The 18,589-nt window shown below is 43.1% G+C and overlaps 1 protein-coding gene and 1 pseudogene across 1 annotated transcript in view; both read left to right on the top strand.

The window, feature by feature from the left end:
• Window positions 1-2,626: 2,626 nt before the first annotated feature.
• On the top strand, window positions 2,627-4,631 carry LOC143267351 (cyclic AMP-dependent transcription factor ATF-1 pseudogene; annotated as a pseudogene).
• A 2,920-nt stretch (window positions 4,632-7,551) lies between these two features.
• LOC143267123 (disks large homolog 5-like) overlaps window positions 7,552-18,589 on the top strand; it is a 51,303-nt gene continuing 40,265 nt past the window's right edge. The window contains exons 1-6 of the mRNA XM_076544032.1: window positions 7,552-7,775; window positions 10,866-11,034; window positions 12,022-12,153; window positions 12,806-12,989; window positions 14,900-15,015; window positions 15,959-16,059. Coding sequence (XP_076400147.1) covers window positions 7,643-7,775; window positions 10,866-11,034; window positions 12,022-12,153; window positions 12,806-12,989; window positions 14,900-15,015; window positions 15,959-16,059 — 835 coding nt within the window. The 5' untranslated portion in view covers window positions 7,552-7,642. The remainder of the gene's footprint in view (window positions 7,776-10,865; window positions 11,035-12,021; window positions 12,154-12,805; window positions 12,990-14,899; window positions 15,016-15,958; window positions 16,060-18,589) is intronic.

Genomic DNA, 18,589 nt, shown 5'->3' with positions numbered 1-18,589 from the left:
TGCTTAACCAGCCAAGTGCTTCTAGTTTCTGGTCTCCACGCCTTATATATCCTTCTGCTTTCTACCACCACTCCCTGGGATTAAAGGCTCGCTTTCTGGGATTAAAGGCGTGAGTCACCATGCTTGGCTGAATCCTTGAACACATAGATTTCTGCCTCTGGAATGCTAGGATTAAAGGCGTGTGCTACCACTGCCTATCCTTTATGTTTAATATTGTGGCTGCTCTGTCTCTGACCCTAGATAAGTTTATTAGCATGCACAATATTTGGGGGAATACAATACCATGCTTGAAAGTTTAATCGCCTGATATTGTATAAGTGACCACAGGTGCTGTTGGTCATAAGTTCAGTGGTCCTGTGATGGCTAGAAGACACTGTTTGCTCTAATCCTCCCTGACCTCTGGCTCCTATAATCTTTTTGCCCCACCTTTAATGATGGTCTTTCAGCCTTGTGGAAAGGGTATGATACAGGTGTCCCATTAAATATGGCTGAAATCAGTGAAATAAAAAGAAAAATATAAAGATACACTGAAAGAAAGAGTTGATTCTTTGAAAACACTAACAAGATGGACAAACCTTTAGCCAAATTAACCAATAGGAAGAGTAGGATGAAAATAATAAAACAGAGGAGGAAAAAGGAGACTTGGAGGGAATTCCAACCTTAACAATCTTCATTCCACCAAATTGGAAAAAGCTTTTCAAAATATTGATGAATTTCTAGATGTCTGTGATTCACCAAAATTATATCAAGATAGTGTGAACAATTTAAATAGTCTCATACTAATAAATGACATAGAAGCAGTAATTAAAAGTGGCCCAACAAAAAGAAGCCTAGAGCAGGACAGAATCAGTGTAGAATTGGACCAGACATTTAAAGGACAACTAATACTCCTCAGTTATCCAGTAAATTAAAACATGAAGGACCTCTTTCAAATTATTCTTTATGCCAGGAATACCCTGATGTTGAGAGAGGGAGATAGATAGATACATAGATAGGTAAGAAAGTAAATAAATAGGTAAAATAATAGATAGATAGATAGATAGATAATGGATAGATAGATGAATGAGTAGATAGAATTACAGGAAATTACCCTGATGAACATATACACACAAATTCTCAATAGAATACTTGCAAATCAAGTTCAGGATCACATCAAAGAATAATCACCCACCATGATCAAGTGGTCTTCACCCCAGACCTGCAAGGATAATTTGATATAATAAATCAACATGTTTTTTCCACCACAAAAAAGGAATAAAAGACAGAAACTACATGAACATCTGAGTATATAAAAAAATGGCCTTTGTAGAAGTCCAACCTCCATTCATAATGAAAGTCTTGGAGAATCTAGATATATAGAGTATATATTTCAACATAATAAAGTCATTGTACAACAAGCCCACAGCAGCATCATGCTAAGTGGAACAAAACCTCAAAACAATTCCCAAACATTCAGGAACAAGGAAAGGATATTCACTCTTTCCTCTCCTATTCAATATAGTACTTGAGCTCTTAGCTAGAGCAATAGACAACTGAGTTAGATATAGGAGATTCAAACAGAAAAGAGGGAAGTCAAAATGTCCTTATTTGCAGATGATATGATTCTAAACAAATAAATCTAATAATTTATTAGAAGTCCCTTAAGGCTGATAAATACATCCATAAAAGTGGAAGAATGCAAAATAGTCAGTGGCCTTCCTGTATACCAATGACAAACCAACTGATAAAGAAATCAGGGAAACAATTCCACTCACAACAGGCTTAAAATATATCAGACATTTGGATTAGCATACTTTTAAAGCACACTATTAATAAAAACAGCTATGAAGTACCCAGGAGGAATCTAAATATATTCAAGACCCTTAAGGCTGATGTTCTGAGAGACATTCAAGACTGAAATGAATGGAAGTTTTTAAAGTTTAGTAGATAAGTAGGTAATAGAAAAGGCCAATTTTGCTAAATTGATAATACTAATGCAATAAATCTTGAATTAGGAAATGTGAATACAATAATGACCCCTTTTCTGTGGAACTTAATAATTTATCCATAAATACTCTATTATGGGGCAAAGGATAATTCATAAAGTGGAAAAGGTAAAAACATGCAGAGGTACTTTTAAAGAGGGAAAAGTAAAGGCCGGACGGTGGTGGTGCACGCCTTTAATCCCAGCACTCAGGAGGCAGAGCCAGGTGGATCTCTGTAAGTTCGAGGCCAGCCTGGACTACCAAGCCAAGTGAGTTCCAGGAAAGGCGTAAAGCTACACAGAGAAACCCTGTGTCAAAAAAACAAAAAACAAAAAAAACAAACAAAAAAAAAAAACCAGGGAAAAATAGGGAGCATGCTGTATTAGAGAGAAATATGTCATAGGAGATAAAAAAATACAAAATACTTAAGTAGAGTTATTTAATCAGTCAGTGAGATTGGTAGACTGGATATTGCAACAGATGCAGTGTCCACAAACTTTGTATTTGTAGAAAAAAGAGGCTACAGACAACATAGAAACGGATGGGTTATCAGAGCATGCTCTGAGAATATGTCAAATGTTCTAGTTAGCTTTCTGTTGCTCTGATAGAAGTCCAAAAGCCAATCTGGGAAAGTAAAGTGTTTTTTCACCTCACAGGTTACAGTCCATCATCAAGGGAAGCCAAGGCAAGATCCCAAGGCAGGGGCATGAAACCACAGAGGAATGCTGCTCACTGTTCTGCTCAGCTACCTTTCCTCTATGGCCCAGGCTCACATGCCTGGGGATGCCACTACCCACAGAGGACTGAGCCCTCCTCCATCAATTAGCAATCAAGAAAATGCCAGGGACAGGGGGAGTGGAAGTCCCCGACCAGGACAGCGGCCAGGCCGCTCCCGCTGTGGTTGATTATGGAAGGTTCCCACAAGAGTAACACTCCAGAGACTGCACCTCAGCCTGGTTCAACAGTTCAGGGAACTCACATTTCTCAGATAGCCCATCAGGAAAATTTTGAAAGACCTTTCTTCTGAAGATACATGGGGCACAAAAGGAGACGGAGAAAGTCCTGGTATTTCTGCTGTCACGTCAATGTCTGTTCCAACCCCCATCTAGCAGACCAGCAGCAGACAATACATTGCCATTGCCCCAAACGGAGCCTTACAATTGGCCAGTCCAGGCACAGATGGAGTACAGGGACTGCAGACATTAGCCATGACAAATTCCAGCAGTACTCAGCAAGGTACAATCCTCCAGTATGCACAGACTTCAGATGGACAGCAAATTCTGGTCCCGAGCAACCAGGTGGTCGTACAGACTGCATCAGGAGACATGCAGACCTACCAGATCCAAACCAAACTGTCCGCTACTTCACTGCCACAGACTGTGGTGATGACTTCTCCTGTGACTCTTACATCTCAGACAACAAAGACCGACGACCCCCAACTCAAAAGGGAAATACGGCTGATGAAAAACAGAGAAGCCGCTCGAGAGTGCTACAGGAAGAAGAACGAGTACGTGAAGTGCCTGGAGAACCGGGGCGCCGTTCTGGAAAACCAGAACAAAACTCTGATCGAAGAGCTAAAGACTTTGAAGGATCTTTATTCTCATAAAAGTGTTTGATTCTTAAAGAGAAAGTATTTTTATGGACTTGCTTTAAAATGAGGTGGATTTCTTTTTAGTGGAGTTTTATAAATTCAGAGGTCAAAGAAGCTATTTGTATTAGGTGTTTACAGTGCGCAGGTTGACAGAGGATAAGTGGAGATGAGCAGGAGGAAGCTGCTGGCAGGACTGGAAGGTCCGGGGGAAGTACTCCAGGAAATGGACTGCAGCAAGGAAACTTAGACAGCAGTCCAGCCAGAGGTGGCGGCGGCCGCAGCAGCCCTGGTGAAGAACCTGCTCCCTCTCAGTTTGTATTCTTACTGTTTGTTTCCAAGATTTGCCTTTTCATTTGTGTGTGTGAGTTTGTGTGTGTTTGCTTCCTGCCAATAAATTCTCAATTACAAATGTAAAAGAAAGCATAATACGTTACTAAGTGTGTAAATTATGTGGTCTGATTGTTAGTTGTCATATTGTCAGGTGTGTTGAATAAGTTTTAATAGTTGCTTTTGTTGGATTTGAGGGGTTTTGGTAAGTGTTCTAACAGGCAAAGGGCACAGAATATGAAGATGGTGATTTGTAACATTTTTAACAGAATGGAAAATTTGACAGTTTTAAATAGTTGATTTTTGCTTCCGGAAGGTAAGGGCGATTTTTCACAAGCATGTAGTAATTTTGTTTTAATTGTCTAATCCTGTATGCAGTTGAAGAGCATTACTCTTTTGTGCTTTAACAGAATGAAGTGTTTACAAATGCCCTTAAAATCTTTTCAATAACCTGAAGATGTACACCAAAGCTTCCCAAGAGGGTTTATAATCATCTTACTGTAGGTTTGTCAGGTTCTAAAGTAGTTACCAAGGCAACTTGCCTTGAGACTATTTTGTAAGGTAGCCAAGGGTACCTTTATAAGAGAAGGGACTGCCAATATATTTTTATAGTGAATCTTTATAAATTCTAATGTCGAGTTTTTAATGATTATTTTAAATGTTTATATATAGTTTGTTTAGTAAAAAAAATTGTATCTCAAATAACCATTTTTTATATTATGAGAAGAGTAAAGTTTTCAATTGGCTGATATTGAATTGTACTTTTTCTATGAAGTTTATCTAAAGTTTAAGCTGTGGTCAGTATACCAGTGTTTAACCTCTGTATTCTAATCTGTATACACTTTGAAACTGTACTGCAAAACTGTTGTGTGCCTATATAGTATATTTCATATGGTCTATGACATTAAAGAACATTTGAAAAGATTTAAAAAAAAAGAAAAAAAGAAAATGCCAAAGGAGCATACCTACAAGCTAGTCTGAGGAAGTCAAACCCTCACTACGTGATAAGTAGACAGCCAAGATTAGCCCTCACAGCAAGCCATAAAGGGGAAAACATAAACCTCAGCTTACTGCAAAGAACATTGACTCTCTATGAATAGAATTCTACGTCCAAAGTGAAGTTTCAAATGTATGAAGAATAATTTCAAAGAATTTATATTGGAAAATGTAACTCTCTTTAAAATAAGTGACAATCAAACAAGCCACAAAGGAAAATTTGGTAAATTTGACTATTGAAGCCCCTTCTGGAGGCTGCAGGGTGGGCATGGGGATTGGCTGTTGGCTGCCAGCACCTGTGACCATCCTTGCACTGTTTTGGTGGAAGAGTTCCCATCAGAAGTCCTGCCCATTATAAGCGTATGTTCTAAAGAAATGGATGGGCCCCTTCTGCTTGATGATTTGGAGAAGGCTGTATCCCATTTTCAGAGTCATAGATTTTTGAAAACTTCTAAACCAGCACCAAGCACAAACCCAGTGTTCTTGGTGGCACACACTGTAGTGTCCATGCTCATCATGCTAGTGTCAGTGGTGAGCTCTGTAAGATGATTTAACTCTGGAGTATAATTTGTTTCCTGTTGCTGCTGTCTCCAAATCCTGCCTCTTTGACCACCAGAGAAACTTCAAACTCAATAAATCGTTTTTGCTTAGATAACAATAGGAGGCTACTAGCTGTTGTTTACAATGAAGATCCCACAGAGGTCTTCCCAGGGTTCTCCTTTCTTCAGTAGGTGATTTTCCTTTCTCAGAATGCATGGGGTAAGCAAGATGTGGCCTGTAGGAATTCAAGTCCAAATTCACAGGCTCCTTCTGACACCCCACTCTTTCTGACATGTCCAGTGTGTTTGCTTTCTTCCTATTTCTTTAAGGAAGGGGTACCCATTTTCTGCCTCTTGGACCCTTTTCCAACACAGTTCCTACCAGACATAGCATAATTATTTGAATTCCAAATCTTCGGTTGCAGAGATCGACTGCATTCTTTTGTAACTGGGTTTCTAGTTGATCCCTCCTAACCAAGAATGCACAGAGTGGTATTTCATCCTTTTTTTTGTTTGTTTGTTTATTTTTTTGGTTTTTCGAGACAGGGTTTCTCTGTATAGTTTTGCGCCTTTCCTGGGACTCACTTGGTAGCCCAAGCTGGCCTCGAACTCAAAGAGATCCTCCTGGCTCTGCCTCCCCAGTGCTGGGATTAAAGGCATGCACCATCACCACACGGAGGTATTTCATCCTGTCTTAGCCATCCATGGTCATGAAAAGGCCACTAAACATCATCATGACATGAGATCTACAGGAGATCCAGATGTGAGTTTGGATCATCATCCCTCCTTCCTTTCACCCTCTGGTCAATTGCTCATGAATACCAGTGAAGAAGAGAACGCAACTGTGATGACTGTTCTTGTTCTCAGGTGACTACATCTAAGGTCAACTAACACCCAGAAAATTGAGCGCACTGCTGTCGGCTATTTCTACTTCATTTGAAGTAGGAAGATCTATTTCTAGTCTGGATCTCTGGGGCAGGAATTCACACCTTTAATTCAGATCTTTAATCGAGATGTAATCTGGACCATGCTTTCTGCTGGAAGCCTATAGAAAGACCTGGATGTAGGAAGCTTTTCCTTGTCTCTCTGCTTCCTCCACCTTGTTAGCACATCCATTTCTTCACTGGCATTACAGCATAGTAATTTACAATTACAGCATAGACTGCAGACAGCTGAGGCATCCAGACTTGTAGACTGAGCAACTACTGGATTCTTTGACTTTCTATCCATAGCCAGCCAGAGTTGGATTAGCCACAGTACAGCTTGTAAGTAATTATAACAAATCTCTTTTCAATATATATAGAGATTCATTTTATCACTTGTGTTGTGCTACAGAGCCCTGACTAACATGCGGTGTATGTAGTGAGAACATTGTACAACAGTTTGGGTCTCATAAGAGTCTCAACTCGCTTACATTACCAATGGCCACCTTACCTTAACCTTAGCTTTCTCCAGGCACTTGTTTACTTCAAAGGACTCAATCTTCCTCCTCCACATCATCCTGACGAATTTCTTGGAATTCTTTATTTCTTATATTATTGGGCATGGGTATTAGAATGGTGTTGGAGCCCATTTTTAGGTTTCCTTGTGGCTTTACCCAGCCGGTTTGCATAGAGAGGATGATTTGACCAAGGGCCCGAGTGCAGGTGTCTGAGATGGTCAGCACTTGTCTGAGCTGGGGGGAGGTCTCTTGCTCCACCCCTTGGCTTTCCTTTCAATACCCTAGGGCAGAGACACTCAGCTCCGCTCCAGGCTATCCTGTATTTTCTATCTGTTTCTCCCACCTCTAAACTTCTAAGTAATATTTACTACTGCTCCTACTGAAGAGTATTCTGGGAAAATATGGGGGTAATGTGTAGCCTCCCCATAGGATGGGAAGGGCCAACTATGGTGAGTGTTTATAAATGAGCTTCCAACTCCTCATGGTGAAGTAGTAAAAAGATTCTAATGAAGCAGAGAGAAATGTCTACCTTTGGAAGGAGGAGGAGCTGAATGGCTTCCCCTGTGTCACAGCAGAGATTCCTGGAAGCAACATCAGCTTCTGGTCAGTTCATGAAGAATTAGCAAGGAAGCAAAGGCTGTGCCCCATGACATCAGCAGTCTCTTCTCTGGAATTCTACTGTATCATGGAGAGCTCTTGGAATCCCCTGTGATGTCACTAGTGTTGTAGCAACACCACGTGAGCTTAGGACATTAGTTCAGTGCTGTAAGGTTCACCTACAGAGATGTGGTCAAGACTGAGGCGTCTAGTTGAGAGAGAGAATACACAGCATGGAGAGACCAGAGCGAGGAAGAAAGAAGCAGGCCCTAGGTCTCACTGGACAACATGGAGAAATCTCTGGACCTGGGGAAGAAGCAGTGAGTTCAGGAGGGGCTGGGCAACCCTGGATGTGATTGAGTTGTGCCTTCCATAGCTAGGGCTCAAGAACTGGGAACTTGTGGAAAGGAATAGGCCTATCCTGCTCTGGATTCCTAAAGAGCAGACCCAGATCAAGGATCCATGATGGTTAGTTTGGCAGATTCAGGAATTGACAAGGCTTTATCTGCTTTGCTTTGTACCATCTGCTTCCACTCTGAGTGGGGAGGAGGCCCAGAGAAAGTAATGAGATTTCTGTACCATAACTTTGTTCCTTCCCCCACACACTAGAGTCCTTTATTTGTGTGCCAGTAATAATAGGGGAAGGAGGGTACCCTGAGAAAGCCTGAAGTTCTCATACTTTACATCACAGCCACTAGCAGGGCAGGATCCACCAATTGCTGCTGTCTTCAAATGACCCTGTGGTTTCTGAGTTACCAACTGCTGATGGCACACAGGTCTGCAGTTCAGCCTGAGAGCTGTTAGATTCAGTGAACCTGGACTGAGACTGCCCACTTCCTGCCAGCTCTGGGTGTCTTGGACTGTCAGTGAGGATGGCTTTGTGAATCTGATGACCATGTTCTGCCCCTGCATGGCTTCCCCATTAACAGGAGAGTCTGAAGCAAAGAGCAAGTGAGGTGGGCATCCATCCACTACCTAGTGTGACTGTAGCAATTTTCTCCTGGTTTTTCAAAGCACTTGGCTGAGGGCTTCGAAGCTACAGAGCATTCTCTGTAGCTGTGAATAAGCTTTAGAAGGTTGTCCCCTGAGTCACATTGTCTAGGGAGAGAGAGGAACCCTGCTGACTTCTGAGACACCCACCTCCCTATAGAGAGATTGGAGAACTGACATCCACAGAGGGGGAGACTCATGTCTTGTCTTTGCGGAATTACTAGGACAAAGACTCATCTGTCAGTTACTTCCTGAGCATCCTTCAGTGGGTCAGGTTTGACTGAGATGAGGTAATGCCTAGGGAAGTACTGTGCTTTGACTTCTAGACTAGTAAATTAACGAGATACTTAACTTTGTCTAACTTGGTTGTCAGGGTAATATAACATCTGAATGGACATAGTTTACCTCACATCGCTCCTGTATTCTTGGGTCCACCAAGTACCTTCCAGAGACACAGTCCAGTCTTCTGATAATTTGCCATCCAGGCTGAACATGGTGCTAGCTCATTTCAGTGCTGCCAGGAAATTGACAAGTGTGATGTGCGGCTCTGGAAAAGTCTAGAGTAAAGGACCCCTCGTATGTCTCCTGTGTCCTTTGCCTGCCCTTCTCATGCTCCCATGAGTATTCTTTAAGCTGGTTGTGCCCCCTTCCTTTTTCTTCACAGATGGCTCCAGATCAAGAAATTAGTCTCTGTGTAGCACTAGGTGAAGCAACATAGCAGTGACACACTACATATTGTCCCCATGACTGTGACACATTTGTCCTTTCATATCTGTGTCTGGCCTCTCACTAGCCATTCATCTTTCCTGACACTTGAGTGCAGGAATGGACCATCACTCTTCCTAGGAGTGTTTGCTCTTGTGTCTCAGGGATCACCTGGAGAGTCCCAGTTCTTACCATCCAGCCTGACATGTCACTAACTGATTCCACATTTGCTAATATTGTGTTGGCTTGAATTTATTGTGCTGACTCAGGGAAATATTTCTCATTAACTAAGGGACATTTCTTTGTTCTGACAGGACACCCACAAACTCCTACCATATCCATATATTGTAAAAAGCCTTGTGAATCCTGCACAATGTTCTTATTGACATCAGAGGATCAACCTTTCCTTCTCACCATTCTGACTTAATTCCCTAGCAACATTTTTTCTCATGTTATTGATTACAGATATCAAGAAGGGCCCAGTCATTGCCTGAGATGTATTTTGAAGTGAGTCTTCAACTTCCCATACATGAAGCAGTGAAAATATTCTAATGAAACAGAAAGAGATCTCTGGCTTTGTAAGGAGAAGGTGCTGAAGGTCTTCCCTTTTGTTTCAGGGAAGGCTGCTGGGAAGGGCAACATGGCTCTTGATGAAGTGCAGAAGAGCTAGTTAGTGGAAAAGTGAGGACTGCCGGGGGGTGACCCTAATCATCCCTTCCATGGAGATTCTATTCTATCATGAAGAGTGCTTGGTGTTCTCTGTGATGTCACCAGTGTTGTGGCAACACCAATGACTGTGGGTTATTCCTTCAGTTCCCATGGACATGTTGGCAAGACTGAGCAGGCTGCTTGGGAGAGAGAATGGAGAACATGGAGAGACCAGAGAGAGGCAGAAGGAAGCTGGCCTTTGGTCTCAGTGTAAAACCTGGAGAAATAAATGGTTCTGGGGAAGGCACAGTGAGTCCAGAGCAGGGGACAAGACGCTTCGTGGAGGAGGTGAACTTGAGCTGATATTTCTAGTAGTGTAGCTCAGCAGCTTGGAGTTTCTGGGTAGTAATGGGTGAGTCCAGCTTTTCTGGCTTTCTAAAGAGCAGACCCAGATTCAAGAGTTTCTAAAGGTTAGTTTAGGAGAGCCATGATTTGTCCAGTTTGCAGCTGCTTTTTCTGGGAATTCCTTCAATTCCTTCTGACTGATAAAGAGGATTGGGAGAAAAAAAAATGGACCACTGAGCTGTCCCACTCTGGGTAGGGCATTGCTGCACTTCATCCTAGTGGATTACTTCAGTTTCCATGGAAATCTGATGCCAATAGAAAGGGAGGGAAACCACCTTGTCCACACAACACATCTGTAGATGTTTTGGTTCTGGACACATGTGATCAGGACTTGGTGCTGCTAATCTCTAGGGACAACAGGCCTTGCTTGCATCACATCAGATGGTAGCTGACACTGTCTTCAAATTCTACTTGGCTGGTCTTGTTTATGCCTTCCAGGGCCAGGGTACTGCATTAGGGAGAGAGGCACATAATTATCCTCAGTGGTTGAGGACAGAGACAGAGCTCATTGGGCAGAGTTTGAGCATAGCTTTCCTGCTGTTTGGAAGGTTCACTGTGTCCCTAACATTCATTCCCTTAGGCTTCTTCTTGGGACTCAGCATGGTCTCTCCTGGTCCTTGCCATTCAAGAATACAAGTTAATTTGTCTTTATCTACCTGCAGGGACTACTGGAGAGGCACCATCCCAACTCTCAACCTTTCCTGAGCAGGAGCAGGAGCAAGACATGAAAAAAATCGAAAAACTCACCATTCGATTACATGACATGGAATGTGAGAGAAATGAACTTCGTGGTATCCTAGCCAATTATACTTGCAAGGATTTGAACAACAGGTAGTCATTATGTGCAGTTCTCTGCTGACCTTCTTGAAACCACAGTATCAATCCCAAGTTTCCTGAGGAACAAGAGGCTGAAATTCCAGGGTGTCGTGCTGCCTAAATTAGTTTTCATGAGTTCCTTTGAGATATAGACTTGGAACCCGGGGAGGAAAGAGATAGGGACACAGGCTGTTCTGCTTCCTCCAAATGAAAAGCAGAATGTGTGGCCTCAATTGCACTCTTGGGATACAGATGGTAGTGAGTGAACCCTCAACATGTACTTCAAGAGACCTTGACAGGTGTTAGCTTGTGGGAGATGCTAGGTGCTGTGAGTTTGTGGAGAGTCTTTGTACTTGACCAGCAGATGATTGTGTATGAAAGCTCATGAAAGCAGCTGGAGGGCCCTGGTTTATTCATTCAACTAAGTGTGTGGCCGGAAGCTCCCCTCTGGTCTTCTTATACTCTGTGGCAATGCCACATTTCAACATCTTGGGCATCCTGATTTCATAAGGGGTGTGTGTGTGTGTGTGTGTGTGTGTGTGTGTGTGTGTGTGTGTGTTGCACAATCCTTAGAGCATTGGGGCTGTGAAAAGGTCTGAGGATTTAACATGGGTCCAGGTGGTGGCACTGGTGAAGCAAGGGAACCTCACTTTGAGCATCAAACCTCCTGGTCACTCTGCTCACCTTTTTAGAATCACGAGCAGTTTATAAAACCATCCTGAAATTGGGGTTCCTCCAGGGAAATACTAATTGTTTGCTCTGGGTCTCTGTGTAGCTATTGGCACCCAGGAATGAGAATCTCTGTTCCAGAAATAGGAGAAATGTTACCATAGGTTTCTTGTGTTTCCAAAATGTTTAATAAGCACCAGGAAGTCCCAGTGTTTAAATACCAGGCTGTGGCATCTACTGTGCTGGAGTAGTCCATGACACAGCCTTATTTATGTGATCCTTGTTGCCTGTGTTCATGGTGTTCATTTTTCCTGGGCCCATGCCCTACCACAGGCTGAACTTTGAAACAGAGATGCTTGAAATGGAACACAAGCAGGTGATGTCAGCTCTCCAGAAAATACCATTGGAGATGAGTGAAGCCTTGGACAAGTGCAAGGGGCTGATGGAGGAGACTGAATACTTTAGGTAAGTGGCCAATAGCTTGGGAGGGACTGATTCTGCACTTCTTTGTCCTTGACTCAAAGTGAGGGCTCTGGTTCTAGCCTGTGTGCCTCTGAGCCAATAGCCTGCCTTGTGGCCCTTCAGTTTTTGCCTCTTGGACTCAATTTTGCTAAGTGTGAACAAACACTGAGGCCATCCTATTATTGTCCTGCCCAACTCAGGAGACCTAAGACAGAAAAAATGGTTTGCACCATGAAGGGAATTTCTGGCAGCCTAGGTTCTCTGGGCACTGGCAGGGTCTTCACAGATCTGGTTTGCCTGGGATTTGTAGAGAGAAGTTATTCCTATTGGAACTTCTGCCCTCATTCAGAGTGTGTTTTGCCTCTACCAGCTGATGCTTTCCAAATATCAGGAACAGTTAAGCACAGGTGTGGACTGCACCCTGTTCTCAGAGGCACAAGATTCCTTTTGGTACCTGGATTTTCAGAAGTACTTTGTATTTGTCTGCAATTTGGCTATTCTCTGGATTTGGCCTGCATTTGAGTGATGCTGGCTAGTCGACTGAGAGCTCCATTCTTGTTCTGTTGACCTCAGACTTTTCATGGTTGGTGGTACTTTGAGGTACGATGGCAAATGGAGGCTCACTGTGGCTCACGATGTTTTGGTGATTGTTTAGTTACCTCAATGGCCAGATCCTACCAGAGTGTAATCAGCTAAGGAACAAGGTCCATCTGTTGAGACATCAGAACATGCTGTTGTGGAAGGAGCAGATTGAAGAGCATGAGACCTGTGTGAAGTTGATGAAGCTCTTAAAGGAGGCCCATGAGAAGATGTGTGACCCCTGTGCTGAGCAGCAGCAGGTAGGCTGAGGCAGTAGGGGCAGACTTCCCAACTGTCCAACCATAAAATAAAAACACCCATGTAAGCACCCACCCACCCATCCAGAATCCATTTCTGTGATCATTCACAAGTCTTCCTGTAGATACTAGCTGATTGGAAAGCAAACCCTCCTGGTCTGCTGAAATTGCAGTACATTCAGAGAGATGGGTCTGTGAGATACCACACACCTACATGTCATTATATTAGAATCTGTCATGCAGGGAGCTACTTGTAGAATATCACAGAGCTCTCATTGATTAGGTCAGTGGCCTGTGGCTCATTTGCATTCTGGGGTCATGTGAGATCATAAGTAGGAAGCAGCTTGCAAGGACTAGAGCCCTAGACAATGCCAAGTGAATGTTTTTCATTGTCAACTTTTGGGGTGGCAAGTGGACTTGTCCTTTCTTCCTGCATTCCATTTTGTTCTCTTTCTTTAGCTTAATTCTTGGGTCACACTCTCAGATGCTGAGTATCAGCTTGTCTGCCCTGTTTTCTGTGAGTGGTGCTGGGCAATTCTCCCATCCTGGAGTTTCCAGTCTGGAGCTGACTGAATGACCATAGATGTGGGAGGACTTTGACAGCTTGAGGGTTGGGGTGACAGGTTTAAGGCTTGAAGAGAACATTTTCTCCAATCACATCAACATAGTTTGACTAAGCTGTGTGCTCTCCTCTAGGCATTTTTAAGTCCCCAGAGGATAGATAGATCTGTTGTAGGCCTCTGTGGAAACACTGATGTGCATAATCTAAATTCATCTGTTCACTCAATATGATGTCCTCTTCTTTTTTTCTGCTTGCTTTTGATTCCTGTTGTCTGTGTGTGATCGTTACAGGTGTATGTAAATGTGTACATAGACGGGTGTGTTCAGAGGCTACATAATGAAATCCCATGTTGTCATCTGTTGCTTACTCTCTTGTTCCCTTGAACCAAGGTCATTCACTGAACATAAAATTATCTGTTTGGGCTATTTGGGCTGGCCAGGACTCTGGATCTCCTGTTCTTCAATGGGTCCTTCTGTCTTGTTTTGTCTCATCTAATTGTCACAAGTTTTAATTGCTCAGAAAGAAAAAGGAGGGAGTAGCTTCTCCTGTGTTTATACACTCTTATTGCTTTGGTATACATGTGTTCTTTAATAAATAACAAAATCAAGCAATACATCTATTTTAAAAATGAAAACTAGACTTCTTCCGTTTCATTACACACAGCTAACACAAAGGAAATGTCTTGTTTGTCTCATTGGCTTCACAACACGGAATCCCACAGTGCATCTCCTTGCTGATATTGTGTTACTGACTATATCATGTGAGTGTGTGTGTGTTTGTGTGTGTGTGCGCAGGTGCGCGCGCGCGCGCGCGCGCGCGTATGCATTTATGTACATCTGTGTGGGTGAACTTCTCTCTGTGTGTGAATGCTGACTATTATTTGGACATTAGTGTTCCTTTGGTTTCTATATATGACCCCCTGTTGGTGAGTGGGTGTTTGTGTGCCCATATTTCCTGTATGTGTAGGGGCAAATGCTTGTGTGTGTGTTGGGGATATGGGTGCTTAAAAGTACTAGTGTTTGTGAATGTGTAAACTCTTGTGTGTGTTTTTCTCTGAAATTACTCGTTATATTTTTAATGATGATGGAGACCAACTAACTTTATTGAGAAAGTACTGTGCCTATCTCTAATTGCCACTGTGTTCATTTCTCATCCAAAGAAATTTAATCTTCTTCTCATTAGTATACTTGGTGATTGCTCCTTCTATTAGAATTGGCAGTGAAACTGAACATGTTAGTGCATTACAGTGGGCTTGTATGGGTGCATAAATGTACTTACGTGTGTCCTTGACTTTATGTGTGTGCATGAGAGTGAGAACTCTCCCCTGAGAGCACAATCTTCTAATGAACAGGAGCAAGAAATCCTGGATGAAAGACTGAAGGGCCTGCTGAATCAGAAGGAGCTGGTCACCCAGCAAAGTGACTTGGCAGAAAAGCTGCAACATCACTTCAGTGTTTATGAGATGAGGTAGGAGCCCAAACTGGGAGGTGTAGTTAGAACCATGGAGGTCACCTGTACCTATATCTCTGTCCCTTTTGGGAATCTCCCCATCTGGATGGCTCTCATCCACAGGCAGTAAGAGACCACCTCAGGGTGTTGTGCTGGCCCTGTTAACAAGAACTTCTCTAGGAAACACTATGTTTGAGCCTTAGTGTTTCTGAGGAATGTGTACCCCTTATTCCCTTCAGAGATCTCTGGTATCTTCTCAGTGTCCCCTATGTCTCCCCATAAATCTCCCTATGGTAGTTTTCAACCTAGCAGGAGGAGGGTTAATTTTGAAGGACAGTGTGTGTTCTTGTTAATTTATTTTCCTTCCAGAACATCACCTTTAAGGGGAAGTTCCTACTTTTGGTTAGATCTGCATGCAGCACACTCCTGCTGATTATAAGCTCTCTGCAGTGTGCATCTGTCACCTGAGAAAATAATTTTCTGGACATAAGATTATTTAGGGGTTGAGGTGTTGAACTCAGGCAGGTCTCTGTGCTGTAGGAATACTCAGAACCTTCACTGCTTTTATTTTGTAGGCTCTCTAGAGGGACTACATTCAGTTTCCCAGGTTGCTCATTAACTGGTATCTAATCAGGGCCATGTACATCTGCCCTGAACTGTCACTCAGACCTTGATACACTGTTATGTTTTTCTCAAAATATTGTATCTGGACAGCTGTAGAAATGTGTGGATTTTCTTGTCCAGCACTGTCTAGTTCTCAGTTTGTCTTCTAGCAGATTTTAAAACACAGAGTTAATACCAGGCTAAGGTGCACTCTGACACTACTCTCCTAGGAAGTCAAGGAATGACCTGAGCTGAGAGGTCTTGCTGGACTGTCAAGATGACTAGAGTTGGTTCAGGCTCAACAGCTGACACAGCAGGTCCCCACCAGGCCTGTTCCCTAACTGCCTTCCTCCTCTAGGTCAGAAAATCTCCAGCATGACCTGGAACATGTCACAGCCCAGGATGAGAGCCTCCTGCAGACAGAGCTGCTGCAGCAGGAGCAGGAAGTATCACAGGCAAGTGAGCCACCACTGCATTCCAATGTGTGCAACCATGGCATTCATGGGGACTGGGGGCTCTTGACGTTGGCTTCCAGTGTGAATAGGCCCTGATTTTGTCTAGCCTGTGGCCCAGCCAGGATGCCTCTGGAACTGATTGCCTTTCTTTCTCACACAACAGCTTTGAGAGAACTGAGGAGGCCAAAGAAGCCACAATCCACTTGAACCTATGGCGCTCTCCACCCTTGAATTGAAGCCTCCTCAGAAGAATACACACTCCAAGTCCCATGGGGCATTGCTATACTTGCTTTGAAATGGTCTTTTACATTTGTGACTGCCTTCCTACCATGTTTTCAAGTCCAGTCACAGGCTTTTGATTGTGCCTCAAAGTCTGTTGCATGATTAACCTAACCCTTTAATCTTTTAATTTAGCAAGCTTCTTAGCATAATTTTTTTTTGTTTTTTTGTTGGGTTTTGTTTGCTTTGGGTTTTTTGGTTTTCTTTGTTATTGTTTAAGGTTTTGAATTTATTTGTACTTTCTTTGGTTCTTGTTGTTTGGTATTTTGATATGACTATGTACTGTTTTTATTGTGTGCCCTTTCATCCATTATTGAGTAAAATGATTGTATCTTTATTAAGAAAAATGTGATTGCATACTCTTCACTCTTAACACCTTACATGTGGTCATATACACAATGGAGTACTACTCAGCAGAGAAAAACACTGACATTATGAAGTTTGCAGGCAAATGGATGGATCTAGAAAAAATCATCCTGAGTGAGGTAACCCAGACTCAGAAAGACAAACGTGGTATGTACTCACTCATAGGAGGATACTAGATGTAAAACAAAGATGACTAGACTGATACTATCAACTTCAGGGAGGCTATGTAGAAAACAGGACCCCAAGAAAAATACAGGGTTCACCCAACAACAGAAAAGTGGATGAAATCTACATGAACAACATGGACGTGAGTGGGGCTAATGAAGGGCAAGGGTCAAGGGAAAGAGAGCTTAGGGGAGCAGGAGATCCCAGCTGGATCAAGAACACACAGAGAGAACAAGGAATAAAAGAGCATGATAAATGAAGACCACATGAGAATAGGAAGAAGCAAAGAGCTAGCCAGGTCCCCAGAAATCAACAAAGAAACCCCCACAATAGACTACTGGCAATGGTCGAGAGACAGCCCGAACTGACCTACTCTGGTGATAGGATGGCCAAACACCGTAATTGTCATGCTAGAAACCCCATCCAAAACTGGATGCAGAAATCCACAGCCAGGCCCCAGGTAGAGCTCCACGAGTCCAATTGTCGAGAAAGTGGAGAGATTGTATGAGCAAGAGTTGTTGAGACCAAGGTTGGAAAAACCACAGGGAAGAAGAGCCAAACAAATGGAAACACATGAACTATGAACCAATAGCTGAGGAGCCCCCAACTGGATCAGGCCCTCTGGATAAGTGAGGCAGTTGATTAGCTTGATCTGTTTGGGAGGCACCCAGGCAGTGAAACCGGGTCCTGTTCTCAGTGCATGAGCTGGCTGTTTGGAACTTCGGGCTTATACAGAGACACTTGGCTCAGTCTGGGAGGAGGGGACTGGACCTGCCTGGACAGAATCTACCAGTTTGAACTCAGTCCTCAAGGGAGTCTTTGCCCTGGAGGCAATGGGAATGGGGGGTGGGTTTCAGCTGTGGGAAGAGGAGGGAAGGGCGGGAGGGGGGAGAATAAGGGAATCACTGGCTGATATGTAAAATTAAATTAAATTATAAAATAAAAAAGACCTCTTTCTCTGGTCAGCATTGCTTTGGGTTCAAAGTTTGTCTAGCCTGTGTGCCAGCTAGGCTGCACTAGATATGATGGTCTTTCCTTCACTGAGGGCAGGTCTCAAGGGAAACTAAAGAGGCCAAAGAAGTCCCAGACATCTTTATCACGTGACATTCTTCAGCCTTAGGGTTAAGGCCCCCTCAGATGAAGACACCCACTTTAGCTGTGATTTCACTAGTGAGACAAACACCAAGTGACCTCCAGGGGATCCAGCCCCCATCAGATCCATGGGTCTGTTGGCTCAGTACTCCTGAAGAAAAGAAAGCATCAACAATGAGCTTGAGACACAGAAAACCTGAGACAGGAGTTACTGAGAACCCTGACATTCAGCAGAATCTGGCTTCTGTGAGGGGTACTACAACATGGAGGGTAGAGATGTTGATGAGCAAGACTTTTTCTATCCGTTTAATTTCGATGTCTTGGGCAAGCTACTTAGCCCTCCCTTTGTGATGGGAAATCTATCATGGACTGTCTTGAGGTCAAGTTGTTCTAGATAGACAGTTTCCAACTCTTCACTCTTAATATCATGTGCGAAGTTTTCATCCTGTAACTCCAGAACCTCCTTTAACACCAGAACTCTGTGTGCCCATCTTGGGCTACATAGTGACTTCAAAGCCAAGACAGGGATACACAGGGCTTTGCATGTGGATAGTGTTGCCAATTCAGTGTATACCCAATTCTTGATGAAAAAAGGATCCATACTGCATCCTTGTGGACATATATATTGCTAT

Source organism: Peromyscus maniculatus, chromosome 9, assembly GCF_049852395.1.
Source record: "Peromyscus maniculatus bairdii isolate BWxNUB_F1_BW_parent chromosome 9, HU_Pman_BW_mat_3.1, whole genome shotgun sequence".
NCBI lineage: Eukaryota > Metazoa > Chordata > Mammalia > Rodentia > Cricetidae > Peromyscus > Peromyscus maniculatus.
This window is presented reverse-complemented; position numbering and strand designations above follow the sequence as displayed.